We start from the raw sequence: 27,478 nt of genomic DNA on the forward strand, positions 1-27,478 counted from the left end.
AGGTTTATCTTGATGTGTGAAATTAAGGGAAGTCGATACAGTCTCTGAGTAGATCAATTATGAACATTTAATGCATAGGTTTTCTTTATGTTTTGTCATTTTCAAATAAAACTGAAGACTAATTTTTAAATTTTGTGACAGTTGCACTGCATTTCTAATTTGGTGAGACAAGATATGAGGCAACAGGAACATTTTAAAATTTCTGAAAATTAAAGCAAGGTAATGGAAACATTTGATGTATTTATTTCAAAATGCACAACGAAAGCCAACTCATATAAAAATACTAAAAAATATAACAATACAAGAACATTGTAAACTGCTCAACGAAGGTTGTCAAATTTAGCATTTTTATCATGTTATATTTCAATCAAAACACAACTTCTGATCTGTTAGTTTATATTTCTGTAATGAATGCTTTATAATAACACCAAAAACATTAAACATTAGTTATAGTTATTTGTTTTCAAAGAAATTAACTTGCCCTACAACATATCTAAAAAATAAAAGAAGACAAAAATAACAATACAATAAAACTGTATCGACTCTCCTTAAGGTGCATGCATGTACTTTTATATGTATGTCAATTTAAGTGTTCCATAAACACATTTGAAGTCTTTTTCTCTTTTTTTGTTGGGGGTTGGGGGAGGGAGGGGATTAAGTTTGACATAAAATCTACAAGTCATGAAATAGTATAAAGAAAGATTGAGAAAAAATTTCCAAACTCTGGTTCAGCACATTTATAAATATTAAATGATGATTTATTTTTGTATGATTTAATATAATAAATAGGCATAGTAAAGGAAAGTACTTTAAATTTGTGTTAGTAGTCATTTTTATATGTACACTGAATTAATTGGAAATTATCCTTACTAGACCTGTATTGAATGGACTAAAAATTTTAAATGATCCCAAACTTGCTGTAGTCCTATATCAAAACATATATTGTTGATTCATTAATGTTTGTAGAGTTAACATTTTAATTAGGTGAACTGTGAATTAAGTGTTCAACAATGTTCAGTTTCATTATAGGCTGGTATTCAATTTATGGCAAACCAAAAATTTAAGGATCAACAAACATTCAATCTTCCCTCAATCCATGATAAATTGGTACTCACAAAGTAAAGGAATTTACATTATATTTGTCACAAGTCAAAATATGTACTTTTTGGAGGTTGAGGTGAAATTGAAGGGGGTCTTAATATTTTTTTTTCCAAAATTAAAATGCATATTAGGTTTTAAAGTTTACAAAACCTTTAAAAGGAAAGTACAATAAGAGCTATTATTTTGCCCCTGAAATGATAAAAAGAGTTAAATTATTCAATTAAAAAATAAGGAGATGTGGTATGAATGCATATGCAACAACTATACACAAGAGTCCAAATGAGGTGGCAGTAAATAACTATAGGTCATGGTATGGACATCAATATTGAACAATATCCATACCTTATAGTCAGCAATTAAAGGCCTATACATGTACATGACATATTGTGAAACAAACAGCCTGATATAATCATAAACAAATACGACAGACTGCAACCAATGACAAAAACTGTTTACAAGCCTTTCAAAATTATTTTAATTTCATAGATAAATCAACAGATTAATATAATCTTGACAATTAAATGCAGAAAGGTCATTTCTGATTTCATTAACATTACAATATTGACTAAATAGACCTGTTAACGTTTTGGGACTAAATAAATACAGGCCACGGAATCATCCAAAAATATTTTACACACATTTTTCCATCTTGTTGTATACATCTTGTTGTAAAATAACTTGAAGGTAAAATCCTTGGTTTTGAAATTTGAAATTTAAAAAATTTAAAAGAAGTTACACAATTCCCTAATTTTAATTGGAATCATTCAAAAATATTAATTTCATAAAATGCAACATCAAGGACTACACTTGGTATCTGTGATGTCAAAACAATGCATAAAATGAAAGAAAAAGGCTTGATTTAACTGATATTTCATAGTTGCAGCATAAAAATATAATTATAAGAATTGATTGCTTCTTTTTAAACAAATTTATAAGGTTATAAAATCATTGAATGTGCACACAATAATTATTTCATGCGAAATATGCCACCATCTTTGCTTTAAAACCATTATAACAAAAAGAAGCATTCAATTCTCAATTGTTAGTGACAATACATGTATCTCAAATTTAAGCTATTTTGGTAATATTTACACTGAATACAAGAAGTTTGAAGCCTCAATGTAAATATGTAAGACAAAGTTCATAAATATAAATACTGATATCTGAGAGACAAACCTCTTTAATATAAATATCTGAAGGATGTCATTTTGAAGCTTAATAATACTTTTTAATATATACCTTCTCCTTTATGGATATATATCATTATTAATAAGCAAACGAATTCTGTAGGGCATGACTTCAAAATAAGTAGTTTATTGCATCATCTGAACATACTCACTATATCTAGATCAACATTTCCCAACAGATAAAATTAGGCCGTTTTTTAATAAAATTCATGAAACCCTTAATATTTTCCTTTCCAGTTAACATAGATATTTTGATAGAGTCAGGTATAAATATCCATGAATTTTGCTACAATGTGTTGCATTTAAGAAGACAGTGGATTTCTTCATGTATTCTTTACATAAAAAGTCATTTAATTGTAAAAAGATAGTATAACAAATAAAGCTACTAAGTTTACACTAAATTTTGTCGTTTCTTCATCGCTTCCACCTTATTATCATTGCATAACAAGCACAGGAATTAAGTTTATTGAAACAAAACAAATATCTCACTAAAAAGCCAGAGGGGGTGATGATGTCTACTGTATAATTTCTTAGGGAATACATCATGCATTCACATTTTGGACTAGAGGCATTATTTAATTACACCCATAATGTATTTTTAAATTATTTATTTGATTATTTTCAGGGACATCATATGTAGTTTCAAGCAATTTCCAATTATGCTTTTATTTTAACCTTTGTACAGTTTTTCTAATCAATGCATTGAATATAATGCTGTAGAAAGAACACATGAGAATGAGGATTCTTAAGATATACTTGAAGATGAATTCAAGCTTATTCTGTTTACTACAGATACGAAACTCTAAATTGTAGGATAATACAGCCAATATATACAATTATGCAGATCTATAAATAATTTGAATACCTATTCTTAGGGACTTCTAACACTGTACCCTGTGACATATAGAATAGCTTGACAGTTAACAGTTGAAATGATATTAAATTTAACTGCTGAATAAATACATAATACCATTGTAGGATAACAAAGTTAGTGAACATGAGAACTGAATGACAGGAAAGTTATAATAATTGCATTAATGTTTATATTGTTTTAATACTCTTCCTCTTCTCCATTATCCACTAACACTTCATCTTCTGGTGGCGCAAATCCATCCTGTTAACATAAAAACAAAACTGGCACTGTAATTTACTCTTTCCCCTAACTTAAAACCTAGTCAATAGGACATGATAACCAACACTACAACTATCAATTCAATTCAATATTTTCCCTCTGTTAAGTGTTACTTTTATTTATTATAATTGATCTCCTTAAGGTGACCTATTTTTTTTAAATGATGTATGGAATTTGATGACTTATCCAAATTGTAAGCAAATCAAAATACAGATTAAAAATACAGACAATTAAAACAAAGGAAAGTACTGAGATGCATGGAAATGAAATTAGTTTCTCCATTACTGATTCATTTAAAACAACAGTTTCTTTATTATACCTTCCCTTTTATATATGTCACTTTTAATAAAACTTTCAGTATTTGATAAGACATGTTTTAGTCGTCATTTGCAAAGATATCCCCCTTTTTCTGAATTGAGGTATATTTAAGTTGAGTTTAAAAAACTTACTTCAGTTTGATAAAGAATGTCACAGACACTTTTCAGAGCAGGCAAATTTTCTTGTTCGTATTCTTGGCAAGTAATTTCAATATCACGTAACTTTCCAAAGTAAAAGTCTCTTTCTTTCTCCAATCCTTCTATTGTTAATCTCATTTCGTTCAACTAAAGAAAAAAAAAGAAACATTCAATGTATACATAGATAAAAGATTCAAACCACATTCTGATAAATAATATGCTACCAATCATCAAGTGATTTTTTAATAATATAAATGATACTTCTTTTTTCTAAGTTATCAATGACAAGAGTGGAAATATTACAGACGATTTAAAAGCAACTGCAATCTTCTGAAAAATCAAATGTTTTGTGTCAACATGGCATTAAAGTTCCTAGAATATTTTTGAAATAAGGATTCTGTTATCAAAAATTTGGTCAAAATATTGATAACTAATATAATGGGTCTAACTGATCATGAGGAACCATGACTATACTTTTAAGAATTTAATGATAAACACTAGTTTATAAAGAAAATAATGGTCAAGATTTGTCCTTTGGATCTTCCCATTGACTGTATAAACATACTAGTTGGCACAATTAACAATTATACAATTGTTGTTTAATCTTTAATTACAACTTCTATTTTTGAGGAATGATATCAATTTGCTATTTACCATTTTTTAAATTACTATTTCTATTTAAAAAGTTCAGAAAAAAAGTGTCAGTGTCTTAAATGGGACTGGGTTGCAATGTTTGAGACCAATGTTTACTTATCTACGATATTATAATTCTTGTAGTATAACTTCTTAAACTACAATTAAAGGTCACATTCACACGGCACTTTCATTTGTATGCCCCACCTTCGATAGTAGAGGGGCATTATGTTTTCTGGTCTCTGCGTCCCTTCGTCCGTCTGTTCCGCTTCAGGTTAAAGTTTTTGGTCGAGGGTAGTTTTTGATGAAGTTGAAGTCCAATCAACTTGAAACTTAGTATACTTGTTCCCTATGATATGATTTTCTAATTTAAATGCCAAATTAAGTTTTTTACCCATTTCATGGTCCACTGTACATAGAAAATGATAGTGCCAGTTTCAGGTTAAAGTTTTTGGTCAAGGTAGTTTTTGATGAAGTTGAAGTCCAATTAACTTGAAACTTAGAGTATACATGTTCCCTATGATATGATCTTTCTAATTCTAATGCCAAATTAGAGTTTTTAATTTCACAGTCCACTAAACAATTAACATAGAAAATGATAGTGTGAGTGGGGCATCTGTGTCCTATGGGCACATTCTTGTTTAATTTTGTTTCTTACCTCCCTTACTGATGTAATGATTTTTTACTAATCTTTTTACCTGTTGTTTTAATTCTTCTACTTTTCCACTATCTCCACCACCTCCAACTGAATTATTGTTTACAGTTCTTTGTGTTGTTGGTTTAAGCTGTGATGGACTTTTTGTGTTAGATGCTACACGAACTGTAAAAAATAAAAAGATACATCATATCAGAAGACAAATTTGTCTTTTTTATTAAATCATAATATTAAAAACTGTGTGTTGCCCTTTGTCTTTTGGTTATTTTAATGATGGGTTACTGTTCTGTTGACATCCCTACATCCTTTATAAGTTTTCCATAACAGAAATTCAGAAAAAACTTAACTGAACCACCATAGTAAATATGCCATTACATTTCCTAAATTATATATCACTTTAAATTAATTGCTGGTCATATATTTTCTGTAGAACAGTATAAAAGTTTTCAGTCTTTATAGCAGTTTACAAAAGGGTTAATAAAAGACATGTTTCTCTTTTTCAAAAAAAAATTAACAGGTAAAAATATTTGTTGATTATGAACATTTCAGTATAAATAAAAAGCAATATTAATGTAACGATTTTTTTTTATGAAATCGGCTGTGAGGTTACTGTTCAAATGACAATCACAGGCTATAAGTCCAGCAATAATCTATTTATAGCACAATTCAGACCAGTTGGTTTTGAAAGGAGGACTATTTGGTATTTTAAATCCCATTCTCTGATGTAAGCTCCAAGCCATTAATTGTCAGGTCAATCATCAACAAGCTTTTATCAAATTGAAACATAATTGAAGATTGTTTCAAAGATACTTATAGATGAAATGTTAAGTTAAAGAGGTATAGAAGATAGATGCAATAAATTTTATGTATATATTTAAACAGTAGGACATGAATACCTGGCTGTCTTTGAGGTGGTGGTTTCTTGACTGCCGGTGACACTCTATTTGTTGGTTTGGTTGTTGCTCCTACTTGCTGTCCATCACGAGCTGCTACAGCATCATACTCATTTCCTTGATAGTTGGCATCAAAAAAACGTTTAAACCATTGTACAAATTCAAAATTATCTTGAAATCGCCCTTTTACTAATCTGTCAACTGGTATTACCTGTTCAAAAATATATTCATGTATTAAAATCAGCAGAGCTGGAATAATCATATCAATTAAATTACAACAGAAAGTAAGTTGAAAATTATATATAAGTCATCAAACAGGTCATCTGTTTTATTCAAAATAGCTGTTTTGAACTTGTAAATTACATGCAAAGCTTTTCTGTTGCTGTTAGAGTCAAACATAACACAGTGCTGAGAAACTGGAGAGACAATTTTTTTCATGGTGACTTCTTGTAGTTCTTTTTGTTTTGGTCATTTTAATTTTTTGCATTTCTCTTTATCTATAATAGTTTTCAGGAAATATTCTGATATAAAAGCAAGTATATTTGACAGCTTACAATTCTTTTTGGTTTTGGAATTCAGAGAGCTTCAAAATGTTCAAAATTAACCTTTATATAAATACAGTCCCCTTCATCTTGAATTATTGTAACTATAGAGTTTGTCTTACCTTGTCTGTTTGTGACTTCTTGAAAGCATTTTGTAGCAATTTGAAATTCTGTATGTACTCATGTTCTAATTTGGTGTTGAATTTAACTTTTTTCAATTGAACAGTACCTGAAAGGACATAAAATACATATATTATAACAGTAAAATATGCATATATCATTCAGTAACACTGTTTGGTGCAATTCTGTTTAAGTATGATGGAAATGTGGAATGCTTTGATGACCATAGACATAAGACCTTACTTGAATGGTGTTGTTTCTTTTGATTAAGTTTAGTCCTGTGCTAGCCTAAATGCCAATGTTAAATCAAACAAACAATTCTAAATATATAGGGGCTCTCCTTTTATTTTCCTAAAACCACAAAATGATGAATCAAGTGACCCTAACTCCAGAATTTATAGCATTAATAGGAGTCTTCAGAGGATCAACACAAATCATTAAAATTTCATTTTTTTGGAAGTAGAGGTGAATGGACAGACTTCAGGATTATTATATATACAACCCTGACTATGTCTAGCAGGGGAATATAAATAAAACCTTGACTGCCTTCACAGACTTCCTAATTTAAGCTCATGGTGTATATGTAATTGGGTATTAAATATATTTGAAATTGACATTTTGTAAAGAAGAAAGTAATCATAATATTATTTCTATACATTGTAGATACATATTTATTGTAAAAGGTCATTTTGGGAATGAGATTAAACATGAATGGCTGTATAATTGATATAAACATACCTGGAAATAATATATCCATGAACTGGCAATATGCAGCACCTGAAATATATAGATGAAAGAAATCATATATGAACCAATAGAAAGTCTTCCAAGCTTGAGATATGTATATTGATCAATGAATACACAGTATATTAGTAAATGATTAGTTAACCTTTGGATGTATTTTATTTTTTGTTTCTTCTAGCTGGCAGTTCATTGATGTTACCACAGATCTCTTTTATTCTAATATAAATAAACTTATTTTTTTAACTCCTTATTGATGCTGTAACAAATATGTTGCAAACACATCAGATTTATTCTTTTGAAATATAATACTTCTATATAACACTTGGAATTAAAATTCATAAACAAATAAGGCATTTGTCTATGGAAATGGGTCTGATACATTTAAAAAACTACAGAGGGTAGGAAATTTTCAAATCATTCGACATATTTCAAGCAGGGGCCAAGCATGCAGAGTAAGTCCCTAAACTTTCCCCTTAGCAATAATCAAAAATGCGTGACAATATGTAGAACACCATGTCCTGCTAACACTTAACCCAAAATCTTGATCAAACCTAAATTTGGCGATTATTTTTAATAGTTCACATCATTACAATGTACAAAATGATGTATATAAATGAACATGAAAAAAAGTTTCAAATTGATATGACTACAACTTAGTAAACTTTCTTCATCCAAAACTTTAACCTGAATACATTTCTATAGTCAAAGAACTTTTAAAATCTAATTTGCATTTGCACCAGAATATATATATATTTTTTAAAATGAAGCTGAAAATATTAACTGTTTTCAAGTTGATGTGACCAAATTTCATGGGAAACTACCTTTATACCAAATATCTCACCTGATTCAGTATAAGTACAGGTCAGAAGGACCTATCAAAGACCTGATAGCTCTGAGGTGGAAGAAGGTAAATAAAAGGTAACTTGAATTACCATAAAAGCAGCCCCCACTAACCCAGCCTGCTTTGTTCCATTATCGTTATGACATATTTTTTTCTTCAAACAAGAATGTGTCATAAGTACATGGATTTCCCATCCAGTGTTCTCCCCAGGCCATTTTAGCGTCGCGGTACCGCGACGCTATTAGTTACACAGTGTGCAATTGTCCTAATACGAGAAATTATCGGGGCAATAAAATTCATATCGGGTGAGGCGAAGCCAAACCGGATATGAATTTTATTGACCCGATAAATTAAGTATTAGGACAATTGAACACTGTGTAACGATTTTATCCTGATTTTGTTATATTACATATTATTGTATTCAAATTCAATGTTAGTACAATATCAATAAATATATTTTAGATATTAAATAAAAAAAAAATGTTGCTTTGTAGTCATAATATTTTTTATTTTTCACACTTTTTTTTATTTAATGACTACAAAGCAACTCAATTGTTTTTTGTTTTTTTTATTAGGTCAATGGTATAAGGGAAATAATTCCAATTGACGTAATAAATAAGGGAGATAATTCCAATTGACGTAATAAATAAGGGAGATAATTCCAATTGACGTGATAAAAAATTGTACTGAAATTTATTAGGACAATATCAGCCAATCAAATTGCGAGAAATTACTCTAAATCAGGATAATATATTTTCTTCCTGTGACGCTATAATAATATCCGCGACGCTATAATAATTCCCGCGACGCTATCATTATTTTCAGGATTTTATTTTTCTCGTTTCTGTATGGCAAAGCCATGTCCTAAATTGTGAACTTTAATTACCGATTATGATCATAAAAAAAATATATCACCGTTAATTGTAATCCCTTGAAGTCAATTTAAAGTGATTACATAGGTGTTAATTGCCCTTTGGGTGATAACTGGTTGGATACTAATACCCCAAGCTGTCACTTGTGACATGATTAATACCACGTGGTATGCAATCGCAAATTTCGACAAGGAGAAAATGTAATCAGAAAATCATAAAATAAATCAAAATATATGTTTGCAAAATAAAAATTCAAAGAAACAAACATTTTTTCTCTTTTGAAAATAGACTGAGTCTTATCTTTTTATTACTTTCAAAATATTAGTAAATATTACTTTCTTTCTCTTTCTATTACTAGTTGTAAATCGAGAGTGAAAATTTTGATTTTGAACTATATAAGTTTTGTACTTTCTTTAGGAAGTGATCATAATTGGCTTAAGTTTGTGTTTCATCCATTTAATGCATTAAAAACGCCATATTCATTCCTAATCTCTTGTCAAACATTGTTTTATTTTCGTATTTTTCATTGCTTTCGGCGGCCATTTAATATTTTAGTGTAAACTACTGATCGGAATCGGACCAGATATGACAAAAATCCGCATTTTACAATAATAACTACATATCCACAAATGGCACAGTAGACAGAAAACAATACCTAAAGAGAAAACTAAGCATTAACAGACTATTTATTAGATAACTTTTTTAAAAAATATGTATCATTTTGATAAAAAGAAACAACTGGGACCATGAACCAATATATTTGATAGACATGATAAAGAAAGTTTTTTAATTTAAATTTTATTCCTATTTGATACTTTCTCTTTCCTTTTTTTTATTATAAGATCCAGTATTTTTTCCTACACATTTAGTGCAATTGTATCTATACACATATATTTTTATTTGGCCTAAGAGGAAAAAAATAATTCTGGAACTATAAATGAATATAGAAAACATTACCTGAAAATACTGTTATCATGGTTTTAGTTTAATTGTATTCTCAGTTATGAATTCAACAATATAGATACAAAGAATAGGGTGGAATAGAATATTTTATTCACCAAAAAAGGGCCTATAGCATACAAACAATATAATACCTTTTGTAATAAACAATAACGTATATAACATAAAGGAAATAGAGCATTACCACGACGCGACAAATTCCATTGAAAAAAATACAATTTATTTTTTACGCCAAATGTGATGCTATCCAAAATTTCTGGGGAGAACACTGCCATCCATACAATCACTTTCTATGTTCAGTGGACTGTGAAAATTAGGTAAAATCTTTAATTTGGCAGCAAAATTAGAGAGATCATATCATAAGGAACACATGTGTACTAAGTTTCAAGTTGATTGGATTTCAACTACATCAAAAACTACCTCGGTAATTAACTTTAACCTGAAGCAGGACAAACCGACAGACCAGAAAACATAATGCCCATAAATGGGGCATAAAATAGTAAGTCTTGTTACATACCTGCCAACTTTTGAAAGTTCCCATGGGGGTTTTTAGTGCGCAACAACAATTTTAAAGGTTACAATTTTTAGCTAAGTGCACGATCTGGATCATTGTCTAGAAAAAGTGTCATATTTGTATGATGGAACTTACATGCCATTTTCTGACGTCTGTTTGCATGATTCTAGTTATTAAATCGGTAGAAAAGATGGACATGTAGCTAGCAGACGAGGGTTTATTTTCTTGTGTAAGAATATTAGATGTTTGTTGAAATTTCCAATTTTGAATTATACAAAGATGGACCTTTAACAGGTTGGGAACAACACTCCAAATGAGGGGTAACCCGCATTGGAAGTACAATTACAACCCACTGTAAAAAATGAGCACCTTTATATTCATATTATTTGATGAAACTTTTCCCCAAGAACTATGCATCTATCAAGTATTAAATGGTCAAAACACGTCAAAAGAATTTTGTGATGATTCTAAACTTATATCTTCTTTATTAACTTGAACCCTCATTTAGAAAAGTTGTTCCAAATATAATGAATTTTCCCACTTTTGACTCTTAAAAATGTTATTTCTTTTTTTTTTCAACAGTACATTGACAACTTGTTTTAGTGACAGTCCCTCATTTAAAGAACACCACTCATGATGGGGGGAGGGGGTCCCAACCTGTTTGTTTGTCTTTGTGAAATAGAATAGTACATTGTTCTTTAAATGAATAATTGAATACAAAATTAAAATATGTTACAACAAGTATTTTGTCAAAAAATTAGTGTAAAAAATACTATTTATCATCTTTATGGTAGTACTGCATCATTGAATTTTGTCAATCAGCCATGCTTGCTTGCAGATGAAAATTCACATGCCATGTTCACTGGCGATTTTACAACAAGTCTTTTTTTTTTTAGAGTTTTTGTAACGATACCCTTAATATTAATATATTTAATAAATGCAACAAATTATTATAAAATGTCCTTGATAAGAGTAAAGAGAATGAACACAGGGCTATACGGGCGAATGAACTCAGGACGAACAGACCAAGGGCAAACATGTAAACAGGGCGAGTTGTCCCTATACCCAAATTCATGCATGCGTACTACAAGTATCTATAATAAAAACATCTGGTTTGAAGTAAACAAATGACGTTCATGTAGATGAGATGAAATCTAATAATTTACATAAATAACAGGGAACATATTTACGATAGTGAATGTCTTTCAATCCTAATTTACAAATTAAATGATTCAGATGCTTAATTATGTTAAAATCGGTGTGAGGAATCGAAAGTTGTTATGAAATTGTAATACACAGAAACGAATGCGGCTTACGAAGAATTAATGATTTTTAAAGTCGGCACCATTGGCCTTCAGAAGACTTGAAGTCTTCTTCCACCAAAAAAGCAATGGGCATGATTGGTGCTCAGAAAGGATGAAAAAAGGGGGGGAGTATGCCAGTACTTCCCAAATTGGCCATGCATAATAAAAATGTACCTGTACATAATTCTTCTATTTTACTGTAATTCGTCTGTATACTATCATTTAACCAAGCTAAAATATCATGTCTACTGAGATTATCTGAAGTCTGATTTGTACTGTATACATTCACTGCCATGCTTATCTAATAGCTGAAACAAAAAGAAACAGTCTATTATAAAAGTAAATTTATAATTAGAAAACTTGAGACTCATTGTTTAAAACACTATATACCTATTAAAAGAAGTTTATATCACATAGACAAATTTTATTTGATAAATGATGCACTACTCTTGGAACACTGGGTCATGTAATAAGAACAAGCTGACGTGGCTGCTATTAATACAGTGACTCTATACTAAAGTTATATTAGTTTGTGTACATGTAGTTGTCAATCTTAACACTGAGAAGACTGTAAATTGTTTTGCTGCTGTTAGTTTGGATTTTCTATAGTATGCTGAAGATCCTTCATGCCCACATTGGACCCTGAAATAGCTACTTTATCTTTTCTGATTGAGTTCTAGGTTTTTGAGTTTTGTTCAGCATCAAAATCCTTCAGATAGATATTTTGTCTTTTGACAATTTAGTTTTGAAAACAACAATTCACTTTTCTTTCATTGCTGGTATTTACTTTTAATCATCCTTGGTGTTTGGCATATACAGAAGACAGATTGAGTAATTGATACCCTATCACCTGTGTATTGGGCCATTCCAGTTAAGGCCAAAAAAAAATATATGTCTGTTTCCTGTTTCCAGACCGACCCTGACTCAAAGCCCCCGACCCTAGATCTTTTTATTCAATTCCGGAAAAAAATCGTTTCAGGTCCGGAAAAATTTGTTTCCGGTCCGATCCAGATCCGTATTTTACTATACCCAAACAATCAAAATGGCTGCTCCCAGCACAAATGTGATACAATTAAGGTTTAAAAAATGTCGGCACTGGGAGGATTATTCAATTAAAGCTTCTTTAAAGAGATTAAATGATTTTAGGGTACAGGACCCTAACCAAACATGACATTTAAGCATCTGCAAATCTGACAGGGAGTAAAATAAAAAAAAAATAAAAAAATCCCTGATTTTTTTGCCTTGACAGCAGGAAACAGACATACTTTTTTTTGGCCTAATGTCTGTTAGATAAAGGGGGATGGATGGTCCTTTCTGAGGGGTGTAAAATTTATACATCTTAGGGGTACATTTTTTTTTTTCATCTGACACGTTTACATTTATATGCAAAAAACTTCTTAGGGTCTTGCAGCAGTAAATAGTTTAATTACATCCAGCCAATAGAACAGAAACTACATCTGATAGGTCTTAACATTTAGATCTGATGGGTAGTTTTTCATGTTGTGTTTTCTGATACATACAGCATTTATAAAAAAAAAAAATCGCCCCATCCATCCCCACCTGTCAGAAGTTAACTGGAATATCCCATCGACTATTGTTAAATAAAACCATTATTACTTGTTAATTATAATTAGCCACTGGCCAGGTCAAAATTTACTCAGATAATGTCAGTTACGTGTCTATGTTCAATACAATTTAGTCTTCAATACCAATGGTTAACATTTGTTAACATCAAACTAAAATAGCGCCAGCAAATTTTCATTTCATAATTTGAATTTATTTATACCAGGATTTTTTTTTCTCTTCAAGGGGAGGATGGGAGTATTGTACTTCCGTTGGGAGGTTCACATGGATGTCAACAGTGCCATTAATAATTAAGATAGTTTGTACAGACATGAAAATCTACCGACTACTGAGTACTGTATGACTTTGTACATGTATCTATGAATGCAAAACTTTCTAACAGCATGAACAGTCGTAGGTTTCTGTTAAGATTTCATGGGATGCAGCAAAAAATTATAAAAGCCTTCCAAAACCGCAAAATTATTTGTATTGAAAACTACTCCAGCCTCTGAATCCTATAGTCGCCGTCACGTAAAATTGGCACCATGTTTTTTGTCAAATTTTTTTTTAATTTCAGCCGCGTTTACTCAAGATGATGTTTTTCATTTAGCGGAATTAAAATCCTTTCCAAATATCCACTACTGTCCTACCTTTTATTGTGTTTGCACTGTATAATCCTGACCTTCACATTTTTCAAGATTATTTACATTGTAAAACCGCCATCTTGGTTTCTATGAGGATCCCTTATGCTATAACATTCGTTACTCTCTGGTAATATCATTGTCATTGATGATACAATTTCCCGCGCTTTTTACGTAAAGATGACGAAAAGCTCCGAGAGACACAAGAAAATGGAGAGCACGTGGAACTCCACGGCAACACTTCCTGTAATAACAATGTCGGATTCCACCATACAAAATAATCTTGGATTATGTGAAGGTCAGGATTATACAGTGCAAACACAATAAAAGGTAGGACAGTAGTGGATATTTGGACAGGATTTTTATTCCGCTAATTGAAAAACATGATCTTTAGTAAACGCGGTCGATATTTAAGAAAATTTAGACAAAAAACATTGTGCCAATTTTATGTGACGGCGACTATACAAAAGGATTAAAAAAAGCAACTTTTAACTGTAAAATACATTCATATTTAAATAATTATCTGTTAAGCTACAACTGTTCTATGTAGTTTTCCTCAGGTCCAAATACATTTAAAAATATCACAAGGACCATTAGCACTAAATTTGCACAGCTATTGCAACTGCACCTATTTTTTTTCATTTGGATGATTCATGTCTTTTCCAGACATGCAAGACTACTGTAAATATTCAAATCCCTGGCGTTTATTCTAAAATCAGAATGATATTAGAAAGAAAATCTTTGAGGCATCTTAGAAATCAAATAGATATTTCACTTAATTTTGAATATGTTTCAAATTTATCCAATGCTTAGAAAACATGGTTTAACTTTCCCCTACCGTCTAATGCTTCTTTACGATGTTTTCGTATATTTTCTGTCTGTGTGTCCGGGATATGTCTTCTTACCACACTACATAATGCCACACTACACCGTAAATGTATTTTTAGGCAGTGGCTTTTTAGTCGGCACCGGCAAATTAGAAAAATGATATTTTGCCGGCCTGGCTGGCTATTTTACCTGCACCAACAATTTAGTGATTTTTTTGTAAAGAGTGGAAATTTAATATTTTCAAAAAAACTATGAAATTGTGCACTGTCTGTCAACCAGGGACTTTCTATACTAAGTTATTGAAGATTGAAGTCCGTGTGTGAACATAAAATATCATTAATACATAAAAGAATCAGATGATTACTGATAACCTATAAAACAGTAGTTAAATGAGCAAACAGTCACAATATTTGAGACACAAAGTGTAATAAAAAAAATAATAAAAAAAAAAAAAAAAATAAAAAGATTGAAAATTATTTCTAAAATCAGTCAGTCTAATCATTAAATGCTACATGTATGCATAAGAATAAACTCATGCAGTTATATATTTGCCGGTGCCGGTAAAATAACCAGAGCCACCAAATTAGCCACTGCCTATTTTTTTTAGTCATATCTAAAATTGTAATAACAAATGGCTTTGATATCTATGATATATGTAAGAATTTTATTATTTTTCATCGTTTAGGGCAGACTTATAGTAAGTCCAAATAAAGCAGGGCGGATCCAACTATTTTCAAAAGGGCCAGAACCAACACCAGCGGATAAAAAAGGGGGAGGGTTTCAACAAAATGTCCCGATTCAAATGGAGTAATCTTCCAACCCAGACAGACCTACACTGGATCCGTCACTGCATAGAAATGAAGCGAAATGAAATGAAACAACAATTAATTCTCATGACATCCTAAAACGTATATCCAAATTATGAAAAAAAGTCTGCTAAAATAAACAATATGCAAGACATGGGGAATACGTATATCATCGTTTTGTGTATATTTCAGTCTAGACTGCATCTAATTAACTATCTTGTTGACCACCGAAGACTGCCGACGGTCATATAAACTCAAATATAGATATATAGAGCAATTGATTTTTCTAGGTTACTATTATATTCAAATTATATGCAAGACAAGATCTCGTCTAAAATTATAAAAAGAAAATATATAACCCTATAGTAAAAAAAAACTGTGTTAACCAAAGATCACTATACAATTTCACCCTTTATATTGGGGCTAGGTGTACATGTATATGGGTTTAATCTCTAAAGGTTCTATAGAAAACCATTAGTAACTCACTAACTTCAATATAAATCATTGAAAGGGAGTCAGGGTTCAATGAAATTTGGAAATTCGTTTAAACTGATACTGTTGATAAGTAAGAAACAGTATCGTTAAAAGTGCTTGCAATCATTTTTGTTTCGTAATTTGTTAAATTTCTAGTTAATCAATAACCCAAAAAAGATGCAAATTGTATTTTATTATTTTCATTATCAAAAACTGAAAATCCTTTGTGTACACCGGCGTTTTGTGAATTTTCGCAGATGGAGAACAAAAATCTAACCGTATAAAATTTTGAATAGCAAAACACAGCATTTGAAGATTCGTTCTTCGAAATCTAAAGTAATATTTATAAATGGTTCTAAAGTGGTAGACCAGTATTATATGTTCTTTTCTTGTTCATAGAACAGACAAAGCAAAGTTCGATCTGCTGATATGAAACAGTATATTTTCAAAGTCGATAAATAACGCGTTGAGATAAAGAAGATATAGATTTTAGTCATGCAGTAAATCAGTCGTACAATAACAATAAAGACAGACCTGCTGATTTCGAGGCTGATTTATGTATTTATTTTGTCCTTACGGTGGATGTTTAGAATAGTTTTCTTATACGCATGCATTTAATTGTCTGTACATAACATATTGTGTTGCCACAAATGGAGAATGATGGAGTGTTACAATATACTCAATATATTATGTTTGGGTTTAAATGACAATACAATTTAAGTGTTTATTTAGCTGCAGACCAAATATTAAAGCACTAGCTCCCCTTCTGAAGGCACAGAAAGCTTCGACACAAATTTTCTTTGTAGAATAAGTATTGCAAATTTCCATTTATCACTGAACAGGAGTTTGAAAAACAGCGGATTTCAAAATTGTTATCGCGCTTGTGTGTATCGTGTTACACACATTTTCTTAATCTAACATACATTATCGAGCTACAGACCAATTTAACCTCTCCAATAGAGCCATGTAAAGTTTGACCTTAACAAATACTTTTGCACAATTAGTATTGTAAAATTTCAAAGTATCCACAAACACGGGAAGTGGTTACACGGCAGATGTAAACGTTGCTTTCTTGCTACAACTCAACAGAACAATGCAAGATGTAGAGCAAATACTATATCATTCCTTTTTTGTGAAAGACAAGAAAACTTTGACAAAAGGTTTTGGACGGTACGCCGGACGGACGGACGGACATGCAGAATTGAGCGGTTACTAAACCTGCTTTCAAATAGCCGTGATATTCTTCAAAATATGTGTAGACAGTATAATCCTAGTTTTATAAAACGAATATAAACGTCTGAATAAATTGCATGCATAAATTTTATGAAAAAATTAAAAAAATCAAATATGTATTTTAGTTGACAGTGGCTATTTGACCGGCACCGGCACCGGCAAAGTAGCAAATTTTGTATGTAACCGACGCCGACAAAATAGAAAACATGCTATTTTGCCGGGTCTGGTTAAAATACATCGTACTGGAATTAAAATGTAGGAAAAATAATGAAATATCAAATTAATTTTTTTATCTAAAAACTTTTGTTACTGTTACTCATATAAACTCTTAAACTTTTAACTATCAAATTGAATATAGTCTAAAAATTGATATACAGTGAACCTGGCTTAACCGAACCTCTTCGATACTTAAGATATTGTTCGGTTATGGCCAAAGTCCGTTTTTATCAGGTTCACAACGCATACAATTTGATATGACGGTGCTTAAGAATATGTTTGGTTTATACAGGTTTTCGGTTTATGCAGGATTCTCTTTAGCCAGGTTTCACTGTACAACTCTCCCTTTAAAGAAAAAAAACCATCATGTACCTGTATATGACTATAAAGGGCAATTCTATTGAAATTTGAAAAAACAGTACTAACCAAATGAACTGAATAAGGGCGAGTACTTTTTGTTGCTGAAGCAGTGTCAGCTCGTTGGAAGATTAACACAGTCAGGACATCACATAGATTATTTGATGACTATATCAGAAACCCAGTCATCAGTGTGTTCTATCATATGACGTACACCAAAAAAAGTGAGAAAAATATCTCAAAGCACAAAATACATGCAGGTAGACACAAATACTGTTACAACAAATGGTAAGTCTTGCATCCGAAGCTACTGGTGGTGAACATCACCAGAGATTAGATATTATTCAAAGCATAACAGATTTTTGGAGTCATCGGAAGAAGTGTATGGTTCTTGACGTTCTAGAATCTGATTCTGTAGAAAGTTCAAGCGACAATGAACACGAACAAACAGACGTGCATGTTGTCAGTTTATTTTCTATTTATGAGTTGGACTGTCCCTCTGGTATCTTTCGTCCCTCTTTTAGTGAGGATATTGAAGACATCAATGATGATTTAAATGTTACAGATAATAAAGAAAATGATTCTTATAATATCCAAATATTTCAAAATTCCAGAGAACTAGTTTGGCAAGAAAAAGAACGAGATACAGCCCAACAAGAACAAGACCTACTGGATTCCAAATGTTGTGGATCGCGCATTTCGCACATATTACTGCCATCAAATATCAAGAAACGAGGATCGCCAATTGTTCACCATTTCATAAGAAAAGTACCAAAGAAATTAGATTCCTTATATTAGAATGGTTTGTTGGAAGCCAAAGCATGCTGTTAATAACAACATTTTAATAATCGACGAACAAGTTGAAACAATACCTGAACTTTTAACTGACTCAATTGTAAACATTGATTTAATATTATAAAGTTATAAATTATTTATTTATGAACATCTTCAATATGTTATTTTTTTTATTGTACTGCATCTTTATTGCTTGCTATTGTGATAAAATTATTTTAAATTATTATTTAGCCTTTTATACTTTTTATTCTCTACTAATCACACCAATCAACAGTTTTATTCAGAGCCGACAAAAATCATTTTTTTCTATTTTGCCAGTGCCGGCTAAATAGCAAATTTGCTATTTTGCCGGTGCCGATCAAATAGCCACTGCCATTTATTTACACGCCATAGTAGATGTAGATGCAGTCACGAAAAACATATACTACTATACATAATAGTAACAAAGACACATTTGTAAATAGAGACAGACTAAGAATATTGACGGGAAGGATACAAAAAGAGCAAAAGAAAGGTCATACATAAAATACAAAGGCTACAGAGTTGAAATCTGTTGACATTTTCAATTCAGACGACGATGACCTTCTTGAAGTACTGTTAGGAGCTGTTAATGATACAGTATACGATCTCGATCCTATAAATTGGTCTGGAATGATGTATTACATAGCAAAACATGTTTACCCCATGTTTAAAAAATTCAGACGTGTATTATTTGAAAACAGGTTTAATTTTGAATTTTGAATAGACTTTGATTGAAAAACGTTGTGTTTTTGTTGTGTATACTAGAATATGTGTATTATGTGTTTATCTAAATGTGTTGTTTTTTTTTTGTTTTTTTTTTTCATTGGGTATTTATCTCAAAATGTATTCTATTTTGTTTATTGTGTAAATAATTATTAATTTCTTTTTGTATGGAAAATCTTCATATACATGGAGGAAATAAAGATTCATTCATTCATTCATTCATTCAAACAAATCAAGCAAGCCAACCAAACCTTTAAACTACATTAGGAAATTAGCTGTAAATTAAAAAAAATCAATGAAATTTAAACCAATTTAAGAAAGAAAAAATACGGTCTATATAGCTTGATGTTTCAATGTTACTTGTAGAATACTAGATTGGCACATACTAATACATGTATATGGATTTTATTTGTTAACGCGTTTTAGTTAATTAAAAATATTTAATTCAAGTGAGATCAAGATTGAACTAAAAAAGGATAGAAAATAAATAAAACACACATGTTTTGGGTAGGAAAGCAAAAATAAGATTACATTAAAAACAAACATTTCAACATTTATTTACCATTCCGGTTCAGAATCTCTGCGCGAAACATATGCCACTCACGGTAACAGTCATTGAAAAATACATGAGAAATAATATTGAAGATACAACACTACAAAAATATTTTTATTATTAGATGAATATGCCATTATAATTCAATGCGAGTGTGAAGACAGAACAGTATAGTAATCACATATTATAGTTGCATAGGGAGATAGACCATTGCTTTTGGATCTGAATCATATATAGTTTTCTCCATTTTTGACAAAAGTGGACATATATATAGCTTTCTCCGTTTTTTACAAAAGTGGACATATATATATAGCTTTTAACATGACTTTATATATGTAGGACTCTGAAGTGCGATGGTCATATATATAACGCTATAAGATTCATACGTCGATTATCAGTAATCAGGTGAGGTTGCCGTATGGTACAAGAGGGAGGGGGTGGGGGTGTAGAAGAGGTCTTGATCCCGAAAGACCGGGCTCACAAGTTAAAAACATAAAATCCCGAGGTCCCGAATTTAAGGAAATTTAAATCCCGACATCCCGAAATTCGAAAAAAGAATTCCCAGATCCCGAAAGGATCAATCCCGAAATCCCGAGATTAAAAACACCCGATGCCGACGTCCCGTAAAAGGTCCTGCCCCCCTCAGTACAATGAAGAATTCTGACTGAGTAGAGAAAAAATATATAGTATCTTTTGACATTGGGTTTCCAAATAACAAGTATTCTTTCAAGTAATTCACAGCAAGTTTAAATACTGTTGGAGAATTACTTTTGAATTGATATAAGCAAGACTTAAGTTATAGGATACAGAAAATATTTTTTTGATCAGAAGAACCAATATTGGATTCACTATACAAATTCTCGACAGAACCATGCCGTGACACACATCTGAGACTACTATAACACATGTGTGTTATTATAGTAGTCTCAGCCGTGACACATACAATTAGTCAATACAATATTGTATGACTCTGATCTGAGACTACTATAACTTGAGACTTCATAACACAGTAGTTTCAGCTATAACACAGTATTATAGATGTCAGGTAGAACAGTTCGGCATAACATTTGAATGAGGTTATCTCTCAAATATTCCGAGTTTAAACGTTTCATAAGTCTTACTACCGTGTGGATGGGGCTAAAATATAAAGAATAGAGAATAAGGGGTTTAAATAGAGAATAAGGGATAAAATACAGAAAATTTCATAAAAGTTTAAGGGAACCGACTTAACTCGATTTATAATAATAATCATAATGAATCCATAATTTAGAGGTTAACAGCGTTCTGTTTAAAACGTATTTCCAACTTTGGGTTTCAGATATTCCCGTCGTCATTTCCTGTGAATCTGAAGGCGCGTAGTACAAAGAACTCGGCAAAACAGTGGGAAATTTGTAATCAGAAGAACACCGAGGTAATTTACCTGGTAGTAAATTTTTACGAATGCTTAAGCATTTAAACAACTCAAAAACTATTTTGTACACACGGACGTAGTTAGTCGTGTGTAATGTTGTGTGTTTTAGACTGTAGAGACTGACAGGATATATTTTCCCAATTCTGTTATCCGAACATACGGGCATTTTTAAAATCAGTTTTCTCCCTTTCTTAGTAACGCCGATTTCCGTTGATAAGGCGGTGAAACATTGTTAGTATGGTTATCGTGTTAATAAAATTTCATCGTGAATTAATGTGTATTTTTTTTCGTGTACTTGTTGTGATGTAGGTTTGTTAAAATCGTAACTTGAAAAGCTGAAATAATTATTAATCTTTAACACTAAAAATGCAGCTAGCCTACAAATTTCCGCTTTAAAATTCAATTCTTTCACTCTCTTGTATATATAATTAATTCATAATCTGCAGAAAAATTAATTACAACCATTCTTATTATTTCATTCATTTTTCTTTCTTTCTACTGTAGTAGAACCGAGACGACTTACTGAGTGAGAATACAATATCACATCTTTGCAATCTTTGCCTTGTTTAATTTTCCTTAATCAAGGTCATGTGCAAATTAAGTTAGGTAATAAAAATGTCGACATCAAAGAAACGTTGAGAAAGGTAAATATTAACCTGGTCATCTGGCCATGGTTGATTTTTGGTATCCAGCCGGGTTATTAGGTAAGTGTGAAGTTAAGGATGACAGTGGTAATTAAGAATACTAGAATTTCTTCTAAAGTTAAACTTTAACAACAAAATGTTGATGTTATGATGTTAATTCAGAAACGCGAACGAAGACATTACTTATTAAAGGTGTATGAATATTCATTGATTGAGATGATAATCATTTGAAGACATTAAAAAAAAAACGCACGTTAAAACATTAACCCACAGAAAAACTTATTTTTGAATATAATTTGGTTACTGTCGAAAGGAATACACATAACACTCAGACGGAGAAAGAAGATAATTTTTCTCATGGGTTGGTGATTTTTTTTATTATAAAATCATTCTACATGGCATATATATCATATACATCTTATTATTTATTTTACTTGTATATCTACATAATGTATATGCATGTCGCGAGCAGAAGCAACCTACCCGGCACCGTTTTCTTCATTGCTTATAGCATCTCAAAGAGTTAAAAATGGGGAAATGCAAGATGATTGTGAAGTAAAAAAATCAACTTCGCATCACCAGATCTAGCAGTGCAAAGTGTGAAATTGGTGTTGAATCGCGATGTATAGTGAAGGAACAAAGAAAATAAATATAAAGCAACTTTTCCTGTGTCACCTATGCCTGTAACAGCATCCATTTCTTCATTGCAATGGGCATCTGAACGAAATATGAGCTTACTATACTGTTCTTGGTTTTTTGGTTGTCAGTAAATTTTTATTTTTTCTATGCGTAATTTGAAGATAACTGTAAAGTTTATTTTAAGCTTGGCTTACAAACAAAGGTGTTTAGTTTCAAGTTACCTTATAAGCGACGTGTAAAACAATCACACCTCTTGCATTTTCATAATCAGCTATTCGTGACATTGACAATATGTACCTTTCAAGAATTATCCATAACAATGTAGAATTCTTACTTCAACCCTTCATGACAGTCATGTTCTGGAGGTTAATAGAATTAATGACGCCAGCAAACAAGTTTATCCCCGCCACATTCTGTGTGTGTCGGGAGTCCAAATTAGGAGCCTGTATTCAGCCGATGGTTGTTGCTGTATATCATATTTGTTTTTCGTTTCTTGTTTTGTTCTTATATCAGGTCGTTAGTTTTCTCGTTTGATTTTATTTTTTACATTTTTCATTTTGGGGCCTTTTATAGCTTACTATGCGTTATGGATTTTTCTCATTGTTATAGGCCGTACGATGGCCTATAGTTGTTAACTTATATGTAATTTGGTCTCTAGTAGATAGTTGTCTAATTGGCAATCAGTAATGTTCAAGTTTTACATGTAATAAGTTAAAGCCCTTTCTACATAAGAAAATGCCTGTACCAAGTCAGGAATATGACAGTTGTTATCCATTCGTTTGATGTGTTTGGGCTTATGATTTTGCCATTTGATTAGGGACTTTCTTTTTTTAATTTTCCTCGGAGTTCAGTATTTAAATGTGATTTTACTTTTTTCAATAGCTTCAAAATTTGGTGATAAAGTGTCGGAAATTGAACATGGTGAGATCATCCCTATTCAATAGTACCGCATATCACTTTCAATGTAACCAACTCCTGCAGTTTGAGAATTTATTGTACATGTTGACTTTGCAATTGTTTGTGCCTCTGAACTCATAATTGTGGCACATAAGTAGTACTGATGCATTTTGATCTTGAGAGAAGCTAGATACATCACGTAAGACAAGTATCTTATTTTTAGCGTGTTTAACATGCAAAGAGTTCTATTTCAGTCAGTGTGTGCTGGTACGTGAAAATTCTTGTTTTCCAACGTAACTGTTTATAGCCGGTCAGTAATGGTGGCGTTGCATCAATTTTTCTACAATTTCTGTATCAAATTAATTAATCGGTCAAAATATGAAATGTTTTTAAAGGTTCACTCTAAATGTACAATAAATATACAAGTAATTGTATAAACGGCTTGCCTTGTACACAGACTACCCGGAATTTGAAAGGTAATTACCAAAGTTTCGAAATATTTATAAAATGACATATAATACTATATAAAATATAAAGTTTATTTTAATCTGGGACATCATATGGTTAGAGTAACAGTCCCAGGTTTTGATAAAATTTGAATCAGATTAATTCAATTTTCGATAAATATAAAAATATACATATGCATCGACTTCATCAGTGCTTCATTCATAAACGTAAGTAAAAATTATTAATCAAAATTAAAATAGTTAATTCAGATTGACAATTGACAAAGATAAAAGATTTTTTTTTTTATCTTTTTCACACCTTGTCACCTGATAACAAATGTTTATTACCAATTAACAGGCTCTATTATTTCAAATACCCCTCGGATATAGGATGATCAGCGTATCGATGGAAAAGCGTCACCTACAGTGATGCCCGGATGCTGTATCTAAGTGCTGCTACGTCACGCCGGATAACAGAATAAATTATAAAAATATTTACAGGTCCAACACAAAAGTCTTATTGAAAAAAGTGCATTTAGCAAGAAAAATTGGATATTATTATATATTTTATGGCAATGTTTATTGTTGAGTTAAGGATATTCTATGTACCCTTGGCTTGTGTTGATTCATAAACAAACGGAACTTTCATAGAAAATCCACAGCCTTTCCCCTTGCAGACTACACGAAATACGTCGGACCGTCGGACAAATCCGGTGAATAATGGATCGGTCTGGTAAAATTTTGTTGAATTCCGGTCCAAATGTCCGGTGTTTTTTTTTTCATGGATTTTTCTAACATTCTAGCAAAATTGCCAAACGATCTCAAATTCATTTTCATCTTTATTATTCATCACAGCGATGTTTATTTTGTTCAACCGCTAGCTTTATGTTGAACATCGCCAACCAGTAATGTGTAAATCCGGGTAAAAACATATCTGACTGCCAAAAACAACAATGGATGCCATCATTGACACAACCGGAAATGTAAATAAAACCGGATCAGATTCTGGGAACAGATAAGGATAATTCCGGGTTTGCCGATTTAAATACAATAAATGAATAAAAATCCAAGCAGATCACAAAATTTAGCTATGAAATATAACCATAAGAATTGAAAACCAAAAGATATATGAAAAAGAAAGAAGAAACAGGAAATAATATTTTATACAGAAACTCTAAATTATGTTTAGTTCACAAACATTGTCAAAATCCAATAAAATAAGACATTACTGTTCACTGAAATGCATTCACGCAATTGTGCACAACTTTCATAACAATATCCCCTCTTGTTACATCATTTTGTTTTAATTTGTGCATTTTGGGGAGGAGTAGGGCACAACAAAGTCATTAGGGGTATGTTTGTTGTTTTTTGTCGAATAATATACAATTAGATGTAAAAAAAAATTGGTCTGGTAAAATTTCATTCGGTCTGGTAAAGCTAGGATGCTTACCAGACCGAATGTCCTGTAAAAATAAAATTCATTCGCGTAGTCTGCCCTTGTATTTTGATATTTGGCAATTTAGTACTTGATAGATAGAGGATTATTACATGCAGTGCTAGCAATGATTTCATTAAAACAAGTTTATAAACTTAGATGTTAAAACAAATAAAAATATGGACCAATTGATTCAAGTACACTGTACACCCTACACCTTCCAGGGTGCACTTGACTTTAGTGATTTGTCAAAAGTTTTTGTTAATTTAAAGGTTGTTGTAATTTATCAAAAGTTGTTTTTTTAATTTAAAGGTTGTTCACAGTTCAGGACTTTTTCTAAACAATTAACACTAGCACATCATAGAAAAACAAGGGAGTAATCTATGTTTAAAATTATATAACAAAAAATTCTGTACTAAAGTCTGAATTTTCTACAAAAATCTTTTGATTTATTTGCCAATAAATCCCCTTTTTGTATTAAATTCAATGAAACAATATATACCCAAATGTAGTAATGCTTTGCACAAAGTTTCCCTTTATTATATGTACAAAATGGATCATCTCTATTATTCATTACTGTAATACATGTATCTTTGCTGTTTTGACAAAATATCTGATACTATTGCAGTTATTAAAATTTTTTAATTCACATGGCCACTGAAGGGTTAACCTTAATTAATACTTAAATCATTGTACCTGATTTATTTGCTCTTTATGGGCCCTGTAATTTGGAAATAAAATATTGTATTCTATTCCAGCCCTCAGTGTAGACTTATGAAATTTTAAAAGCTGATTGACAACTAAACATTTATAAATGGTCGCCATTTGGGCTATTAGAACATTAAAGACCTCGCAGCCGTACATTTTCAGAAATTTTGCCCAGATCCGAGTCTTTTCAAGCACCTTTTAGATTTAAGCTTGATCTTGTCAATTTATCTCTATTTATTATCTTTTAAGTTAGTTTAGCTTGCTATTATTTCAATTGAAAAACCCCAAAGCCTTTTTATCAATATAGTTTTGTCTCCATAAAAGGCGCTTAACTTTCCTTGTCATTTTTAGCTCACCTGGCCCAAAGGGCCAAGTGAGCTTTTCCCATCACTTGGCGTCCGTCGTCCGTCGTCGTCTGTTGTCGTTAACTTTTACAAAAATCTTCTCCTCTGAAACTACTGGGCCAAATTAAACCAAACTTGGCCACAATCATCATTGGGGTATCTAGTTTAAAAAATGTGTGGCGTGACCCGGCCAACCAACCAAGATGGCCGCCATGGCTAAAAATAGAACATAGGGGTAAAATGCAGTTTTTGGCTTATAACTCAAAAATTCGTAAGGGTTCCACGGAACCCGGTGTCTCGCCTACTTTTTCTGTTAATCGCAGACTCAACAAAAATGAGGAAAAACATCAATAAAAATTTCCCTCAGGATACTGTCTTTTGATTGAAAGAAGCTTCCAAGTTTGGTAAAAAAATTCCAGGATAGTTTATGAATCTAATAAATGTTTTATAAACTTTAACTGCAGACTGTATGTAATGTTAACTGGAAGAAAAACTAAGTCCATTTATAAGTAAAATACGGAAAAAGTGAATTTTTTTTTTTACAAAATTTACTTCTAAATAATATCTTATGATCAGAAATAAGCTTTTGTCTAAGTTTGGTAGAAATCCAGGATAGTTTAAGAACATTATAAAAATTTTAAAAACTTAAACCACAGAGTAAATGTTTTGTTTCTGGCAAAAAAACTAAGTCCATTTATAAGTAAAATACGGAAAAGTGGAAATTTATTTTTACAAAATTTTCTTCTTGATACTATCTTATGATCATAAACAAGCTTCTGTCCAAGTTTGGT

The 27,478-nt window shown here is 31.3% G+C and overlaps 2 protein-coding genes across 3 annotated transcripts in view; one reads left to right on the top strand and one right to left on the bottom strand.

Annotated features, from left to right (window-relative positions):
• Positions 1–2,879: 2,879 nt before the first annotated feature.
• On the bottom strand, positions 2,880–15,080 carry LOC143079252 (microtubule-associated protein RP/EB family member 1-like). The gene is made up of 8 exons (XM_076254490.1): positions 14,996–15,080; positions 12,128–12,261; positions 7,457–7,495; positions 6,721–6,827; positions 6,060–6,267; positions 5,207–5,328; positions 3,870–4,022; positions 2,880–3,402 (listed from the first exon to the last, which is right to left on the bottom strand). The coding sequence occupies exons 2-8, from the start codon at positions 12,246–12,248 to the stop codon at positions 3,340–3,342; spliced, it is 813 nt and encodes a 270-aa protein (XP_076110605.1). The 5' UTR covers positions 12,249–12,261; positions 14,996–15,080; the 3' UTR covers positions 2,880–3,339.
• A 6,392-nt stretch (positions 15,081–21,472) lies between these two features.
• The window catches only part of LOC143079218 (stathmin-like), a 51,265-nt gene continuing 45,259 nt past the window's right edge, over positions 21,473–27,478 (top strand). For both annotated transcript variants that reach the window (XM_076254451.1, XM_076254474.1), the window contains exon 1: positions 21,473–21,574. The gene's annotated coding sequence lies outside the window, so the exon portion shown is untranslated. The remainder of the gene's footprint in view (positions 21,575–27,478) is intronic.

The sequence above is a fragment of the Mytilus galloprovincialis genome, chromosome 1 (assembly GCF_965363235.1).
Source record: "Mytilus galloprovincialis chromosome 1, xbMytGall1.hap1.1, whole genome shotgun sequence".
NCBI classification, from domain to species: Eukaryota; Metazoa; Mollusca; class Bivalvia; order Mytilida; family Mytilidae; genus Mytilus; species Mytilus galloprovincialis.

What these genes read in the sequence shown, in the direction of transcription:
- LOC143079252 (XM_076254490.1), bottom strand. Translation starts at nt 12,248, where the DNA reads ATGGCAGTGAATGTATACAGTACAAATCAGACTTCAGATAATCTCAGT. An exon ending in TAGAAGAATTAAAACAACAG is followed by an intron (nt 4,023 to 5,206) that starts GTAAAAAGATTA and finishes TTTTTTCTTTAG; the next exon opens with TTGAACGAAATGAGATTAAC. An exon ending in ACATTCTTTATCAAACTGAA is followed by an intron (nt 3,403 to 3,869) that starts GTAAGTTTTTTA and finishes TTATGTTAACAG; the next exon opens with GATGGATTTGCGCCACCAGA.